This window comes from Sarcophilus harrisii, chromosome 5 (genome assembly GCF_902635505.1).
Source record: "Sarcophilus harrisii chromosome 5, mSarHar1.11, whole genome shotgun sequence".
NCBI lineage: Eukaryota > Metazoa > Chordata > Mammalia > Dasyuromorphia > Dasyuridae > Sarcophilus > Sarcophilus harrisii.
The window spans coordinates 103,903,937-103,923,131 of record NC_045430.1 but is presented as its reverse complement, the minus strand read 5'-3'; the positions used below and the strand labels follow the sequence as shown (position 1 = coordinate 103,923,131).

The 19,195-nt window shown below is 37.3% G+C and overlaps 1 protein-coding gene across 1 annotated transcript; it reads right to left on the bottom strand.

The window, feature by feature from the left end:
• Nucleotides 1–555: 555 nt before the first annotated feature.
• DDX47 (DEAD-box helicase 47) lies at nt 556–18,910 on the bottom strand. The gene is made up of 12 exons (XM_003771268.3): nt 18,703–18,910; nt 16,241–16,334; nt 9,544–9,732; nt 9,145–9,216; nt 8,815–8,933; nt 6,494–6,565; nt 6,298–6,414; nt 5,368–5,514; nt 2,582–2,719; nt 1,871–1,941; nt 1,377–1,506; nt 556–1,106 (listed from the first exon to the last, which is right to left on the bottom strand). Exons 1-12 carry the CDS (start codon nt 18,883–18,885, stop codon nt 963–965), a joined length of 1,476 nt encoding a protein of 491 aa, XP_003771316.2. The 5' UTR covers nt 18,886–18,910; the 3' UTR covers nt 556–962.
• Between the last annotated feature and the right edge of the window lie 285 nt (nt 18,911–19,195).

The following is a 19,195-nucleotide window of genomic DNA, read 5'->3' as shown; positions in this document are numbered from 1 at the left end:
TTTTCAATAAGCCATGATTAACATTTTTAATTAGTTGTAAATGCAACTAAGGGATTTTTCACACATCTGTAATTTCCTCAACAGGATATCAATGAGATTGCCCTGTTTAACCCTAAAAGCACCTATCTTTGAGGCACTCAGCTTAAAAAAATTTAATCTAAAAATATTTATATTTATTCTTGCATTACCATTATTAAGACAGATTAAAGGTTTGGTTTACTTTCTTCCTTCTAAAGGTGAGGAAATTTTCTAACTTTTTTTATTATAATCAGAGAAGCAAACACATATATCCTTAAAAATCATCTTTTTCAAGATGAAAAGTTGCATTTCATCGGCTTAGCTTTTGTCAAAAAAATTGTCTAGAGAAAATGGCTATTAATTGGCTATATAGGATATATATAATATATATGTAGTATATTAAAAGAATATATAACCACGACTTGACAACTTATTATTAAGAATGAAGATAAATGACAAGATTATGAATGTAGTTGAAAGCAAAGACCATGGGACCTTCAACAGAAATTGTTAAGTTTAGAAGGATGAATTTGGAAGAAAATAAAGAGTTCCAATTTTAACATATTCAGCATGAAATTACAATGGGACATTTAGACAGAGATTTCCTTCCCACTGATGATGCATGACTGGCATTATATAGAGAGAATAGGCCTAATGGAAATTATCAGGGAAAGCAGGGAGAAGGTGAAGGAAAGGGAGGAAATACATGTACTCCACAAGAGCAGGAGCTTAAGGTTGTGAGTGGTACGATAATAAACAGGAATCAGCTATTTTGAGAAAAAAATATTCTATAATAAAAGTATTAGCAAACAGAGACAATTAGCACATGTGCAGTTAACCAAAGAATTGGTTCAGCTTAAAAATTTTCAGTCTGAAGAGTACTGTTGGTGGGGTTCCTTTTTCGAATAAGTCCTCTTTTACCAAAAATGTATCAAAACAAGTCTTTATGAATGTGGCCGCTGGCCCTTTCTTTTCTTCATTTTCCCTCCAGTGACCTTGTTCCTTACACCCATAGCATTTTCCGTATCATCATTGTCATCTTTATCATCTCGCGGACGTTTCCTTTTCTCTCCTTGCTCTCTCATCTCCTACAAAAAAAAAAAAAAAAAAAAAAAAAGTAAGGCAGAAAAAATGGTTTTAAACTTGCATTTTAATGACCTCAAAACCTTCCCTGGCTAGTGGAAAATAAAAAATAAAAAATAAAAACCTCTATTTTCCATCCGTCCAAGGCAAAAATCCTTGGGTAACACCTCCAAGAATCCAAGAATGATTCTTTGTCTAAAACTCCTCCACTAAAGGGCAAGACCTGGTCTAATAAACAGTGAAATTGGAAAAGAAGAAGATACAAAGTTCCATACCATGCGGGCAAATCTCTGGGCTTCTGCCACACGCTCTGTCAGCAGCATGACTTCTTCTTCCTGAGTTGGGAAGGCAGGAAGCTTCTTTCCAATTAGGTGTTCTATACGCTGGTAGAGTTCCACATCATATCTGCAAAAAAGGGAAACTGGTATGACTTTGGAACATCTTAGACTCAAAATAATTCAACCCAAAGTCTATATCTATATCTATCTATTTCTCTCTCTCTCTCATATATATATATATATATGTTATCTGTTCCTCAGTTATAAGTACAGGCCAAATAAAAACCTTTGGCAATGCCCATGAGAATATTTACCTTCTTTCCTGGAAATAACAAACTTACTACCCACCTAAAAAAACATATGTACATGTAAGATTCTCTGCTTCTCAAAGAAGACTAAGAAATGAAGCGGATATTTCAACCATTTCAAAGTAGAAGGAAAAAGTAAAGGTTCTTTGGTTCTAGAGGCTGAGGGAAAGTAGGATCGCTTACTGTGTGACAAAGGTGATTGACTTGCCAGAACGCCCAGCTCGAGCTGTCCGACCCACTCGATGGATGTAATCCTTAAAAAAAAAAAAAAGAATTTTCATCAAAAACAAAAATTACACCAGCACAGGGGCAATAAATGTGACATGAAGCCAGATCTAAGAAAAACCCTACTAGAAGAGTATAAACCCAAAGATTATATTATATTATATTATTATATTATATTATTAGAGAGAAAAAGAGTTCCTATTACAAAAGGGCAAACTGGTTTGAGATTGTATTTCCACTTCTGGCATCTGCTTTGTCTTTTTTGTTCCTCATAAAGCCCTTACAAGGGTAATGAACTAGGATCCCATTTTCCCTTTTTTTTTGCATGATGACAATCTATCAATTATGTCTAAAGCTATGAGAAAATGAAAATCCCAAACCACAGCCCAATATTCTATTTGCTCCTCTAGAGAAATACTAGTTGATTGAAGATGTGTGAAACCTTTGCTAACTCTTGCTTGTACCCCCACAGTAAGCATTCTCCAATCAAGACCTGGATTACCATTTTTTTTAGCACATAGTTTAATAAATACATACGGACTTGGTTTTTTTCTTGTTCTACAACTGTTCCTTTCCTAATTTTATACATTCACTAACAGGTGAAATCAGAAAATATTTCCATTTAAAAGCATGTTATTTAATCTGAGGGAGCAATTCAAAAGAACTTACTTTGGAATGGGTAGGGATATCAAAGTTGACTACAACATCCACATGGGGAATGTCCAGACCGCGACTTGCAACATCAGTAGCTAGCAGAATGGATCTTGCTTTTGCCTTGAATTTATTAAGAGATCCCAGGCGTTTATTCTAGGAGAATAAAAGAAAGACATGAGATTATGTGAATGACTACAAGAAAGACTGAAATACTGGGATCGGTAAACAGAAGAACAGAACACAAAAAGCAAATAGAAATCAACTTGGTATACTAAAATTTGTCAGGTCCTGATTCAAATACCATGCAGTTTAAAACTAGGGTTAGAAAATGGTAGATGTTAAAGAAAATCATGTCTACAAAATCTGAATAAAATTATTTTCTTTCAAAAAACCTCTTTCCAACTGTCCTACTTTTATTGAAGGAAAAACTCTTAGCGACCAAAAATTTCTAATACACAGGACACTTTCTGCATTGACATCACGATATTTTCAGTCACCCAGACTCAAAATCACATCAATCATAGAATGTTGGAGTTTGGAAAAAAACTCAATGGCTACTTAGTCCAACCCATACTTGAGAAACAATTCTCTCTACAATACAAATCAATGGGAGCCCAACACCTCCCAAAACAGCTCTTCAACTTGGGGGACTTCTGGTTGTTAAAATGAGGGGAGATTGGTATTGTATGATTAATAATTACATAATATTAACCACTCTCCCTTCATTTTTTCTAACCTACTGTATTTCTTCTGAATAAGGTACACTCTTCCAAAGCAATATTCTGTTCATGGGTCTCATCTTATCTACTCTTAATGATAGCTATATGATTAAATTTGTACATGAATTCAAATTTCTGATTCTTCCTTCATGTTACCCATGATTTATACATTCATGTATAAACATGAGGTTAAAAGTTTTTGTTATTGCATCTTTTCTTAGATTTTGTCTTATGAAAATCTGGGTCTCTTCTTCCTATACTGTAATTACATTTTATGTTACCAACCTTTTCAAGCCCTTCTGATTACATTTGCAAGCTTCCAGGAAAATATTTCCTTAGCAGTGCTTGATAGGTCTACTTCATCCCAGCTTAGAAATCTTCAATTCATATATTTTAAGTGATCTTTGAATTTCCCTCTCCCTTGCCCTACCTTCAATTAGTTAATAAATTCTATTGAATTCTATCTCCACAGTTTCTCTCATGTCCCTTTCCTTCATTTTAGATTGTCATCACTATATTTTAGATCTTTGTTATCTCTACTCTGGATTGCTGAGATGGTCTTTTTTTTTTTTTTCATAATTAGGTAATTTTTTACAACATTATCCCTTGCACTCACTTCTGTTCCGACTTTTCCCCTCCCTCTCTCCACCCCCTCCCTCACATGGCAAGCAGAACTATACATGTTAAAGAGGTTACAGTATATCCTAGATACTATATATGTGTGCAGAACCGAACAGTTCTCTTGTTGCACAAGAAGAATTGGATTCAGAAGGTAAAAATAACCGGGGAAGAAAAACAAAAATGCAAACAGTACATTCATTTCCCAGTGTTTTTTCTTTGGGTATAACTGCTCCTGTCCATCATTGATCAATTGAAACTGAGTTAGATGAGATGGTCTTTTAACAATTCTTTCTATTTAATTTGTTTTGACTTCTCTCCATTCCACTCTCAAAAACTTCAATGAACTTCCTACTACAAAGAGGATAAAAGACAAACTTCTTAAGCAGACATTCCATACTGGGCATCAATTTGCTTTTCCAGCTTGATGTCACATTGATATTGTTCAGTGTCCAATTCCATAATCTCATTTGGGATTTTCTTAGCAAAGATACTAGAATGGTTTGACAGGTTCTTCACCAGCTAGTTTTTACAGATGAGGAAACTGAGCCAAAGAAAGTTAAATGATTTACCCAGCATCCCACAAATAGTGTTTGAGGCTAGATTTAAGCTCAGGGGCTTCCCAACACAAGACTAGCTGCCAGCTAGCTGTATCCATGCCACAGACACCTTTTCATATACTCTATGTTCAAGCCAAACTAGACTATAATGTGCTGCCACCTCACATCAATTCAATTTAGTAAGCATTTACTCATGAAGGAAACTATACCATCTTCCTACTCCCCTCCTCTACACCCCAGCTAAATCCAAGTATTTCTGATTCATGGGAAGATCGCACTTCTTTAATGACATTCACATCCAAAATCCGGTGCAATCTCCTATAGGGCTCTCTTTCCCCAATCCACTGAAATGAAAAATCTCTTTTGTCCTCAAATTTTCATATTTGCTTTCAAGTAGGGCTTTGAATTCCTACTTTGCCCTTTCAAGAGTCTATTTATCCATATTATATGTATATATGGTATATCTTTTCCCCTAAATATATATAAGAGAGGGATTATGTCATTTTTCATCTTTGTATCTCCAGTATCCAATACACAAGTAGTACGCTTGCTGCATTAAGGAAAAAAAACAAAATTGAGGGTTAACTTAGCAACAATGCCCAATGGCCGACTGATCGCTGTCTCTACTAAGAACAGAATAAACTCCTATCTGGTCCTCAAAGTATTCCCTATAGAGGGGTAAAAGTTCTTCACAGAACTCACTAATTTGAGTTCCCTCAAACCCATGTGAAAAAACAACAAATATTTATTTCTCAGTGGCAAAACTTCATAGCCTATTCAAAAAAGATGGCATATAATAAAATATATTTTAAAAAACAATTAAGGTAGCATGTAAACTCTCTAATCAAGCTTATATTGCTAACCAAGGCATCAGTTTTACCTAATAGAATCAAAGAATCCTCACCTGACTCATCTGTCCATGGAGAGGGATGGCAGTGAATCCAAGATTTCGGAGTAGCAAGGCTGTCCTCTGAGTGTTGTTACAGGTGCTACAGAATACCATGAAGGAATTTCCTGCTAACTCATTCAGAATATAAACCAGGTAACTGTCCTAGAGATCACACAAAATGAGGCAAGTGGTAAGGACCAGGAAACAAAATTGATGATTAATATATTTGAACTGTTGGACAAGAAAACCTCTAAGTTTCCTGCTACCTCTAAATCTTATTCCTATATCTGAAATAGACAAAAGCATATAGTTGGTTCTTATTTATACCCGAGTTCTCAATCACGACTGGAAATGGAAAGCAAGGTATCTGGCTTTCCTCTCCATTTCTTCAATGACACTAGGAATAATTTGTTTCATAGATATAATCTAGCAATAGAGAGGACACAGTTTGAGATTTCCTTCCCAGTAATCATATTTAGGTACTAGGAAAGGCCTTTTAAATCAAAATATGCAAATTATTCCTTTTTCTTTACAGAAGTTTCAATAAGCTTAAAGAGAGAAGCTAACCTTACTAAGACTAGTATCTCAAAATTTGTATTAAGTGATGTTATGTTTAACCAGCACTAAGTGGGGAGTAAAGTCAGTATAAGGATGAGTGGCTGATCAGTTTCTATTTCCTTCTTGAACTGAGACTTTTTATTGTCTTAAATGTTGCTATTTCTCAAACATTTACCATTGCCACAACAAAAATATAAGTACAATGCATTCCAAAGCTAAATACAAATTATTTTGAAATATAGACTTGCTTGTACTACAATACTTACAACTGAGCACAAACTGTCAAAATTAACAATTTATCTGAGCTAAAATATGTGTGTGTGTGTGTGTGTGTGTGTGTGTGTGTGTGTGTGTGTGTGTGTATAAATAGAAGACTGAAATAGAGACCTTAAATTTGGAGGGAATAAAGAGGTAATATTGTTGTAGTTTCTCAACAGTCTGGTATTTGGAAGATACAGCACATTTCACAGGATTCTTCAGAGCTGCTCGCTGAAGTTTTTGTACCTGAATGAATAAAATCAAAATTAGCCTCAAGGTTACTTTACAAGTCAATTCATGGATAAATAAATGATACAAGACTCACCTTCTTAGTCATGGTAGCAGAGAAAAGAAATGTTTTACGATCTCGCGGAATTAGTTTCAGAATCTTGTCAACCTACAGTACAAATTAAAGAATAATGTGAATTTGCTCTTGGTTTGCCCTGGGTTACTCCCTTCAGCACAGCAATTCTTAATTGTTTTCTCACAAGTGCTGGGACCAAGTGGTTGTGGAATGAAAAGAGATGGAGTGCATGACTGATACCATATTTGGTGTCTGATGACATAGTACAAACCCATGACTTCCATGTCATCAGAGAAAATAAAATGATAAAGTTTATCTATGAGAAAAAACAAAAACAATACATACACATCTGTTCAATGACAATTAGAGAGGTTAAGACTTGGAGAAAGAAGTTCCTATCAGGAATACTTGGATTCAAAACCTGCCTCTGACATTTGCTAGCTGATTGACCATTGTGTTATTCATCTATGAGCCTGTCTGACTCTTCAGGACCACCATCCATGGGGTTCTCTTGGCAAAGAGCAATTTGCCCTTTTCTTCTCCATTGGATTGTCCTGTCAAGCAATCAGAGATTAAGTCCTCTGCCTACCTAGAAAGTGCTTGAGGCTGGATTTGAACCTCAGGTCTTCTTGACTTTAGGTCCAGAGCTCTCTCCACTGAGCTCCCAGCAAGACACTGTCATTGTTTGCTTTAGCTTTCTCATTTGTAAAATGCAGATAATATACCTAATAGTATTCATAACTCCAGCTTTAACCTCAACTTCTTATTCTTCCACGATGACTATCTCCAATCAGCTGTCAGATTTTACCATATCTGATTTTACAATGTCGCTCACATTTGATCCTTTCTCACCAGGCAGAGAGCAACAACCTCAGTTCAAATCCTCAATACCCCTCCCCTACATCATTTCCACTGGCCTTCTAACTGGTCTCCTGCTTCATATTCTCCAATGCTGCTGAAAACAGGATTTTGCTAAAGTATAGACTGAATATGTCACTTCCCTACTCAATAAACTCCAGTGGCTTTCTATTGTCTCTAGGATCATAGGGAAATACTTTAGGTTAGCTTTTTAAAACCCTTCACAAGCTGGGCCTACATATCTCTATGCACTACTCTCTCCCCAACCCTACATTTCATAATCTAGTCAAACTATATCACTCACACATAGCTCTCCACCTCATGACTGCTGGGCTTTTCTTGAGGCAACCACTAGGTCTGGAATGCCAACCTTCCTTCTTTCTCTCTCAAAGAATAACTTTAATTTCCATCAAGATGCAATTCAAATACCATCTTCTACATGAAGTCTTTTCTAATCCTACCCACTGCTAGTGCCATCCATCTATCTCTAATTATACTGAATTCAATATGCCTTGTATTTCTTTTTAATTAATTCCACATATAATTACATCTGTATGTAGTGTCTCACCTAATAGAATGAAAGCTCTTTGAGAATAAAGAATAGTAAGTATTTTGATATTGTCTCTCTGGTGTCCACTACAGTACCTGACACAGAATAGGTACTTAACAAATGCTTGTTGACTGAGTGACAGTCACTCACAAGGAAAGAACTCAGTCGGCACATATTTGATCACCTGAACAATTGAAGAGACATTGTCTCTAGACTTTTTTTTTATTTTACCCTTCCTAACTGCCTTATACAAGATGACCTAAAAGTTTATTAAAGCTTTAAATTGCACAAAGACTTTTGGGCGATTCTGTGCTTATTCCCTTTATAGTTACTCTATGTAAATATACAGACTTACTTGTTGCCATACACATTAGAATGTAAGCTCTCTGAAAATAAGGATTGTTTCACTTTTGTATCTCCAATGCCCAACACAGTGTCTGACATAGTAGGTAATTTAATAAATAATAAATAGTAGGTATAAATAAATAAGTCATCATCAAACTCATCCCCATCTTCATCATCAACAGGGAGATAATTAATGATAACCAAGTACTTTAAGATATAATAACTGGTTAAAAGAATAGATTCTCCAGACTGCCTAAGAAGATTTACTTCAACAAAATATAAAAGAAAATATGGTCAACATATTTATTAATATAAACAGACACAAATGTTAGCGCACGCTAAACTATCATGAAGCTCAAGTCTAAGAGAAATTAGATAAAAAAAAAAAAAGAGAGAGAGAGAGAGAGAGAAGAAATAAAATAGATAACAAAGATCCAAAATTGGATGGACTGGGAACATAGAACCTCGTATATAATCCTAGACACAAGAGGTGTTTAATTATATATATACATGTTATATATAAACTTCAGGGCCTTTCTCCTAGGTGCCTGACTCTTCAGAAGGAGAGACAAAGTATAAGTAATCTCACCTCTGTCTCAAAGTCCATATTCAATATTCGGTCTGCTTCATCCATAACCAAGTACTTAAGGGCTCGCAAGTTGAAACCTTTTGTATTTTCCAAGTGGTCAATCAGTCGACCAGGTGTTGCTACCAAGAAAGGTTTGAAGAAAAAGATAATTATATTCAAGAAAATCAAAAGAGAATTAATTGTACCTCACAAAAGCATTCCCGGGGACAAAGAAAACAATAGTCTTGATATTCCTCAACATCCCAAGAAAAAAATAAACTCTCCCCTTCACCATCATCACCACACGATTTCAGCAAAAATAGTGTCTTACAAATAGAAAGATCAGCTTACCTATTATCACATGTGGTTTTTTTGCCAAGGCCAAAGACTGAGACATACTATCAATTCCACCCACAATTACGGCTAAAAAAGAAAAGAATATGAAGTGGGTTCAAGAAGAAGCTCCAAAGCTAATGTGAAACTGCTCACAATTGATTCCCTGATATTTTCTCCTGGGTTTAAATAAAACAATTATAAATTATCGATTAGCTATTTAAGGCTATCCCTAATACTAAATGAATACTAATTAACACAAAAATAATATAATATTACTTAATATTAATCTAATACTAAAGTAAATTATGCTAAATAGCTTAATACTAAGTTAATATATCCTCCTACTATCCCTTTTCATACCCTTTTAGTCTGTCCTGTCACCCTTACTACTACATTTCTTCTTTGTTCACTCACCACATTCAACTCCAATAGAAGATCCCAAAGCTTCAAACTGCTCTGAGATCTGAAAGGCCAATTCCCGAGTTGGGGTGAGAACCAGAGCAAAAAAACGTTGTGGTGTCTCTAACAAAGCATTCAGAATGGGTAAAGCAAAGGCCCCTGTTTTTCCAGAGCCTGTTTCTGCCAGACCTATGATGTCACGACCTACAAGAAAAGAAGACAACAATTTAAATTTTAATTGGTAGATAAAATAATTTTAGCGCTGCTATAGAAAGTTTGTCAGATAACATGCTAAGGAATGATTTATCAAAATAAGGTAATATTCACAATGTAGATTACCCAGGTCTCTTATTTATCTTTTTCTTCCCTAGAAGTAGCTCTCATAAATGTTACCTGAATTATTATATCATAGAACTTCACTTGAAGATAAACTAACAGAGGTGTCAAATATGCACAACAGCCCCAAGTACAACCCAAATCACATTAAAATATAAATGAAAAATATTTAGCAAGATAAATAAAAATGTAATAGAACATGAATAATGTTAGTATGTGGTTTTCTAAGTCAATATGCAGCCTGCAGGGATGTATAGGGGTTTTTTTGCTTGTTTGGGGGGAGTTTGGTTTTTTTTTACTGAGACAATTAGGGTTAAATGACTTACCCAGAGTCATACAGCTAGGAACTGTTAAGTGTCTGGGGCCAGATTTGAACTCAAGTCCTCCTGACTTCAGGACTGGTACTCTATCCACTGTGCCACCTAGCTGCCCCTGGGATATACCGTTTTAAAGGTCCTATTTCTATTTGAGTTTCTATTTAGCATTATTTTTAACTAAACTAGCATAATCTCCCAATAGATGTGAGAATCTTCTCTATATCTCTGGCAGATGGTCACCTAGTTTTTGTTTGGATACTTATATTGACTAAGATCCCACTGCCTAATAAATTTTAGTCAATTTTAATTATTAGAAGTTCTTACCTATAAAAACCAAATCTGCCCTCCTAAAACTTCCACAAACCAGCTGTACCAATGCTCTAGAGCAGAGATTAGCAAACTATTGGCAACCAGTCAAATCCAATCTGGTTTTTAGCACAACTTTGTTTAAAAAAAAAAAATTATAATTGTTCTGGTGTTATAAAAATCCCAATTTCTCCTTCACATGATAGCCATTAAATCTTTTAAAAATTATAATGTCCCAGCTAGTTTTCTCTTTTCAAGGATAAATAGCCCAAGTTTTTCAACTGTCCTGCATGTCACATGATCTCCAGATTCTTCACATTCTAGTTACATTCTTTAGGAGTCCTCTAGTTAGACAGTAAGCCACAGTAAGCCTCTTCACATATGACAGTTCAAACTGAACACAGTATTTCAGGTAAACTCTGGTCAATTCAGTTAAAATCATGCAAAACACTATGGATATAAAATTGAAATAAGACATAGATTCGGCTTTCTAGGAGCACAAAAGAACACAGACACAAATAACTACAATAAAATGTGATGAGGGCAAAGAGAGTTGAACAGACATGGAAGAAAGATTGGGAAGAGAAAAATGACAGGATTCCTGGAGTTGCCATCTGACATGAACTCTAAGAGGAAGTAATTCAACAAGTAGAAAAGGGAAAAGGAGAACCTATTCAAGTCTGGAGTATTTAAGAGACAACAAGATGAGAATAAAAAATAATGAGTAGTCCAGTGATCTAATACATCTGGACATGAGTAGTGAGAAATGATATTGGGAAAGCAACTTGAAGCCACAATGCAGACAGTCTTGAAGGACAATTTAAGGACTCTATAATCAGTATATAATAGGAACTCACTGTTTGTAAGCAGAAGATTAACAATAAAGGAGAGTGAGAACAAGAAATTTAATTCAATTCACCTCAATGAATACTTAGAAAGTATCTACTGACAAGTAAAATAAATAAGCAATCTTTAATTGTTTAAATTAATTTTTTAAATTAGCCTATAAGGGTAACCTAAGCAGAAAGAAAGCTGCTTGGGGAGAGGAGATCGCAAAATAGGAAAGGCTTCATGGAGGCAATGAAAGAAGGGAAACATCACAGGCACGAAGAGTCACTTATGCAAAGATCCTCAAACAGGAGATTTCAGCTTCAGAAACCAACTAGTGAAGCCAATTTGGCTAGAATCTGGGGCATGAAGTAGAGAAGAGAGAAAAAAATCAGACATAGCACTTTATGGATGACAGGTTGAAAAGTTTGAACATTAATCTAGAGGTGATAAGGAAAAGAGTTTTGGAGCAAGAGACAGTGACAGAAATATGTCTACTTTACAAACATTAACTTGGAAGCTAGACTGGAGAAGGAAGAAGCTAGAAACAGAAAGAGTCTCTAATTAGGAGATTATTACAATAATCCAAACACGAGGTCATGAAAGCCTAAAATAGATTGTGTAATTAAAGAGAAGGAAATAAATGCCAGAGATGATGTAGCAGCAGCAGCAATATTGGTAATGGTAGTGATGATGGTGTATTTGTAGTAGTAGAGCAGTAGCAATAGCAGTAGCAGTAATAGTAATAGTAATAATAGTAGTAGTAGTCGTAATAGTAGTAGTAGTAGTAGTAGTAATAGTAACAGGGGACAGTTTGTTTAAACATTTCTTTTGTCTCCCTTCTACTTTTCCCTCTTTATCCCCTTTTCCTTCCCAATACAAAGAAATACTACACAAAACCTGTATATTGAATTCACATAGCAGGAGAAATAAAATCCCCACACTGGCCACCTCCAAAAGCTGTATGTCTCATTCAGCCCTTTAGTCCATTGCCTTTCAGGCCCTGTTCTGCTGCTGGCTTTTCTGGAAGGCCCTCTTTCCACTCCCACTCGTGGCTCACTCCTTTGGCAATTCTGGGAAGAAGTCACTGTCATTTCTCACTGAATTTATGGTTGGATTTCAAGGTTTTTCTGGAATTTCCTCGAGTAGTTTTTCTGGGCCTCCTTCTGAGACACCACCTAGGCTGGAAGCCCTGATGATCTCTCAAATGCTAGAACAAATGGTCTTTTCTCAGTGCTCATCATCTTCCTGGGCCCCTCTGTAGCACCTGCACCTCAATACTCTCTTCTCTCTCCTCACAACCCTTTGCTGGACCCTCACAAATATCATGCTCTCTGTGTGTGTACCCCAAGACCATTAGTGAGGTCTCTTAAGCTCTCCTGGGTATAATCATCACCTCGAAGATGACAACTACCAGATCTAAATATCCAGCCCTGGTCTCTTCCTCTGCTCTTCTCATCCCACCAAACACTTATTGGGCATTTCACACTTGCCTACCCATTATCTTTCTGTCCAAACCTCCCCACCTTTTCTTGGTTACAACTCTGCCAACACCCTGCTCCAGTCCTTTGGTACCCCTACCCCTTTTCTGCAGCTTCCTTTGGTACTGACTTTGCCTTTAAACTGCAAGCTCTTAAAAGGCAAAGTCAGTACCAATCTTCTTAATTGTACCCCCAAAGCTTAGCACAATAACTGGCACATAGTAGGTGCTTAATGTTTTACTGACTATTTTTCTTTGTTGTTTGCCCTTCATTCTTGAAGAGGATCAATACATCAGGAGAAGGATGTCTTGACTTCCAAGTGAACTACATTTAGAATTTAGATTTGAAGCAGAACTGAGCAAAGTCATCAATCTCACTCTTTTCCAGGGTCATCTGAACCCAGTGGCAAGACATAATCAGGACAAATGGAGCTAAGCCCAGATGTAGTTGAAAACCATAACCTTTTTAAACTAAGGTGTTTCCTAGGTTTCGAGTTTGTTTGAGACAACACCCATGATTTAAGGCGAGGTAAAGAAGTGAGGCAAAAGATGGCCAAGTTTGCCAATTTGACCCTCAGGATTTCTGACCAGAACAATGGCTATTGATATTACTGTTGAGGGTACACCAGTTAACCAATCATATCAATCAACTGCCATATTTCTTTCTCTACAATATTTCTTGCAGATATTCTCTTCTCCCTACTCACATAGCCACCACCTCTTGCCCTGAACTACTACAATAGCCTCCTAATTATAGTCCCCAACTATCTCTCCATCCCAAGCCATCCTCTATTATGTCATAGTAATTTTTCTAAATGAAAAGCCTGACCATGTTGTCCTTCCTCACCACACTCAATAAATCTCAACGGCTCCTTTTTAGTCTCTAAAATCAAATTTATACTTAAGAGCTGTATATAAAGCCCTTTAGAATCTGGTCCCTTTTTATATTTATAGTCTAATCCTCTTCCTCCTCTGTTCCAAAGTTTAGAATTGTCGGCCTCCTTTAAAGCTGAACCCAAGTAAGTACCATCTCCTCTAAAAGGCCTTCCCCTCTGAGGTTATCTTCCATTTTCTCTGTACAATAGGTTCCAAAAATCTTAGTTCAATGTTAAGCCATTAGAGTTTAAACCTACATCAAAACTTCAGCAACTTCTGGCTCACCCTGAATTTATCTTTGTACTGATTTATAAATGTAGTCTTCCCTGCCTCCTTTTGTGTATTGTTGCCCCTTCCCACCATTAAACTGTAAGCACTTTGAGGGCTGAGACTGTCTTTTTCTTATTTGAATTCCAATACTTTGCACAAGTGCCTGGCACGTAGTAGGGGTTTAATAAATGTTTGCTGAATTGAATTGAAAATGTCATTCCTCTGCACAAAAATGTTCAGTGGTTCCCTCCTGACTACTACATAAAATTCAAATTTCTTTTGATGCTATTCAAAGTCCTCTACAATCTGGTACTTTGTCAGTTCTTTTCTCACTCTCTGTGGAAATCAGCTGACTTTCCATTACCATAACAGCAGGAATACTTTCTCACCTCTTAGCTTTTGCCCAATGCTGTTCCCTACACCAGAAATGTCATTCCTCTTCCACCATGACTAAGAATTCCACACATCTATTTTTTTATCTACCTCATCTACCTATCTGCCTGTGGGCTTACCGAAATCATCCTCTCTTCAAAACCATTAGCAGATAGAGAAACAAGGATGATATATATTTCATTCTCTTACCCAAATTCTGCTAAATTTTTATATTTTGAAAGCTTTCCATGCAACTTGGGGATTGTGAGTTTGGGGGATGGTACCATCCTAGTGATATGTTCTTTAGCTTTTATGGATCAATGTTATACCTGATAAATTATAGGGAAAGTTCATAGTGTGATAATAAACCAGTTTCAGAGTAATTTAGTGGTTGAATTTCCGATATACTTTGAGATCATTTTTTGTAGAATGGGAATTTGTTAATTGTTAGTCATCACCTTTTCCATGAAACTTTCCTTGATCCTCCTTATCAGTAATGATCATCTCCCCCAGACGTCACTTAGTATTTTCTTTTGCAATTACCTAATATATTCATCATGAAACATCTATTGTAATTGTTTGTACCTCTTCCTCTATCTAGCCTATAAGAGGGATAATGTCTCTTCTAAATTGTGCATATCACCAGTCACCTAGCATGCTCTATATACAGCAAGAGCTTAAGAACTTCTGAATAAGTGAACATGTATATGTACATATATGTGTGTAGATATACAGAGATAGATAGAGTGTATGTGTGTGTGTTTACCCTTCCTGCTAGATTGAAAACTATTTCAGAACAAGGACCTGTCTGATTCTTATTGACATCTTCCATAGCACCTGGGAGAGTGCACTGCCTAGAGGTAAGCAACTGATAAACATTGCTTGAATGGTATTATTTCATGTTACTTAATGTCTCAGTCTCTCCAACCAAAGCTACTAGCAGGGTACTTGGATGAATAGTGGATAACACTAAACTAATTGTAATTAACTAGATAGAAACAAATTTTCTTAATCTCAAATCTGGGTGAGTGTACTTTTTTTTTCCTTCCAACCCAACCAACAAGAAAAAACTCTATATTGTTACTCAACTCCTTATATTTATGATTATAATAGCAACATTTTATATGAATCATGCATGTCATTTATGATCACAGACAACAGATAAAGCGGGAATTCCCTGGGATTCACAAAGTATCCTGGAGGCCAATAAGGTCTCCCTGTTGTTCCTACCACAGGAGCTGCAAGCTTCCAGCATCAGGAGACCAAGCACAGAAGACAAGGAATAGTCACAGAACACAGTAGGAATTTTTCAACCTCGCTTCTCCCACGATTTACTGCCATGTAAAAATGTTTCTCGTCAAATATTTCTATTTTGTTCAGTTCTTGCTTTTGCAAATGCTATCTCTCCATCATACCACCAAACAGAACATAGTAAGCTTTTTAAAGATGAGATTGTCATTTCCAACCTAAGGCACATTAGAGATTCTTAATTGTTGTTTTTTTGCATCATCCTACCCTTGGTTTACTGTTCTGTGTATTAAATACAAAGCATATCTTTAATGCACATTATCTGCTTTCTGGACCTTAAAGGACTCTCCACCTTGCTTCTTCCTGTTGTTGGGTCTAACTGGAATGGACTTTGAAAAAGGGTTCAGAATTGGGTTTTGCATCATGGAACACTTTGACAGTTTGATGAAGTCTAAGGACCTCTTAGACCTCTGAATAATGCTTGTAAATGCATAAACCAAAATATCTAAGATTACTAAGAAAACCAATTATCTTGAAATAGTTATCCAAATATTTTTTAGTAAGTTTACATACATTAAAAATTCCTGCTATTAAGAAAGGGGAAAAAAATCTAATCTAGGCTCCTCCCTTGCTGTGCTATTTTCTGTCATTTACTATATACTGTTTCATTTTGACTTACCTTCTAGCGCCATGGGAATAGCTTCGATCTGGATTTTGGTTGGAGTCTTCCATCCCAACTGGTCACAGGCATCGCACAATACCTCTGTTACACCCTTTGAGTTCAGAGAAAATAAGCCTTAGCTGTAATCTCCAAAACTCTTTTCCTTCCTATACTTTTAAATATCACTTCACTCACTCAACAAGCATTTACTAAGCACCTACTATGTGCTAATTGTAATGGGCTGAGGTTTGAGCTGATGCACTGAGGTCCCAAGTACGAGAGGCTAGATAGTAATTGGGCTATACTCTATTAATATACATGATTGGATAAAGAATGGTCCCTGCCCACTCTCTGTGCAAGTCCTGATGTGATTTTGATGATGATTTTGGTGGGTGGAGGCAGAGAGAGAGAGAGAGGAAGAGAAGTGGGGGAGATTGGGGCTGGGTTCTATACTCAGAGCTGCTGGTTGTGTGGCTGCTGGTAGAGCTAGCTTCTTGACTCAGCTGCACACATTGCTATCGTCGATTCTCTTCCACCTCTGATCTTTCTTCACTGAGAATAAAGACTGACGATTTTCCCCTAACCTGAATTTCTGACTCCAGCTGATTTTAAAATACGCGGTCTTCACATACATGTTTGCATATACTTCTTTGCATGTTGTTTTCCCCATCAGACTGTGAGACTCTTGAGAGCAGGGACTATTTGCCTTTTTTAATATCCCTAGTAATTAGTGTGAAGATCGCGTATTTTAAAATCAGCACGAGTCAGGAATTCAGGTTAGGGGAAAATCGTCAGTCTTTATTCTCAGTGAAGAAAGATCGGAGGTGGAAGAGAATCGACGATAGCAATGTGTATAGTTGAGTCAAGAAGCTAGCTAGACCAGAAGCCACAAGACCAGCAGCTCGGAGTATAGAACCCAGGCCCAATCTCCCCCAGCTTCTCTTCCTGTCTCTCTCTGCCTCCACTCACCAAAACCGTAATTTCCTATACAACACATCAGGACTTGCACAGAGAGTGGGCAGGGACCATTCTTTATCCAAGCATGTATATTAATAGAGTATAGCCCAATTACTATTTAGCTTCAGGTGCTTGGGACCTCAGTGCATCAACTCAAGCCTCAGCCCATTATACATGTATATACACACACAAATGTAGGATGTGTATGCACCTCACACACACACAAACATGTACATAGGATAAATGCACAATTATCCTATATATACATAGCACACAAATGGAACAAACTGTAAATTTATCCAATATGTATCTTAACACGACTATATATATATATATATAGGTATATAGAAATGCATGTATGTACACATACACATATATGACATATGAAAAACTTCGGATTTATTCTATATATATTCTTATATTAGAATCTATATATAAACACAGATTAAATTGTGGAGTTTTCCAACATGTATCATATCTAAGGGATATCTACATATAAAGGATACATTGTATCAAGCTGCAAGTTGGGCACACACGCATACATGACATATGAAAAACTTTGGATTTATTCTACATATATTCTTATATTAGAATCTATATATAAACATAGACTAAATGGTGGAGTTTTCCAACATGTATCATATATAAGGGATATCTACATATATAGGATACATTGTATCAAGCCGCAAATTGGGCACATTGGATACAGTGCCCGGAGTTCAAATCTACCCTCAGGCACTTTGCTAGCTGCATGACCCTGGGCAAGTCATTTCACCCAATCCGCCTCAGGTTCTTCATCTTCAAGCTGGAGAAGGGAATGGCAAACCATTCCAGCATCTCTGCCAAGAAAACCCGCCATGGGTTCACAGTTGAACACGACTGTAACATATCTGAACAACCATAACGCTCTTATATGTAGCGCAGAGATATGTTTGTGTGAGAATCAATTCATCTAGGATCATTCTGTAATTCATCTCAGACATCTGGGAAAATTCTCACAGAACCCTGCAATTCATTTCATGGGATAATTCTACCGCTTATCTCATCTACACAAAAGCACACGCAGACATACAGAAATACATAGACACTAAACCGTGGGGAGGGGGGAACAGGGAGACGCGCGTGCAAGCCCTTACAAGGGTAGATCCCTTCAGAAAGGCCCGTCTCACCCAGCCGCAAGTGAGCTCGGAAAGGCACATCTCCCCAGGCTTTGAGCCCCAGGAAGCCAGACGGGCCGAGAAGGGAAACGAGGGGCTCGTATCCCCTGCGCTTCCCCAGGGCCTGGTATACAGTAAGTGCTTAATAAGTGTTTAGAAACTGACTCCCCAGGCCGATGGCGTAGCACACAGAAGGCGCTTAATACGTAGTACCGGCACACGGCAGTCGCTTAATAAGTCATTATTATTATGGTCTGTTTGCCTAATCTTTCCAACCTGGTCGCGTAGACTCTCAGTCTGACCCAGGAGTTAACAAAAAAGAAAAGGAAAAAAGGATAAATAAAAGCGGCCCGCTCCCGCCCTTACCAGATCTTTAAATGTTTTAGTTTCCTGAACTTCAGCCTCCTTCGGTTCCGAGGAGCCGGCCGCAGAATCGTGCTCAGTGGTCGCCGCCATGTTGAGCTTGCGCTCGGAGGCTACAACTGCTGCGTGGGATCCTGGGAAATGTAGTTCTTCTCGGTCTCTGTCGTTCCTCCTCCCACTTCCCATCCCATGCCCGCACGGAATCCTGGGAAGTGTAGTTTCTCGTTCCTTCTCGCCACCCTTTTCCCCGGGGCCGCCCATCATCCTTGGTTTGCCCTCAGGGCACCGCTCCCGTGGGAAAGTTTCGTGGTGTGGGTCTTTCTTGTCTCCCAAGCTGTTTGTTTTTAAGTGAGTTGAAAGTCTCCTAGAGAATGGGCTAGAGTGAAGGATCTCTAAAAGGAACAGAGAAAGCAGGAGTCCTCTGTCCGAGGACTAACCCAGACTCGTTTCTTAGGACATAATTATAATAGTCAACATTTATGTAGCGCCAAGGTTT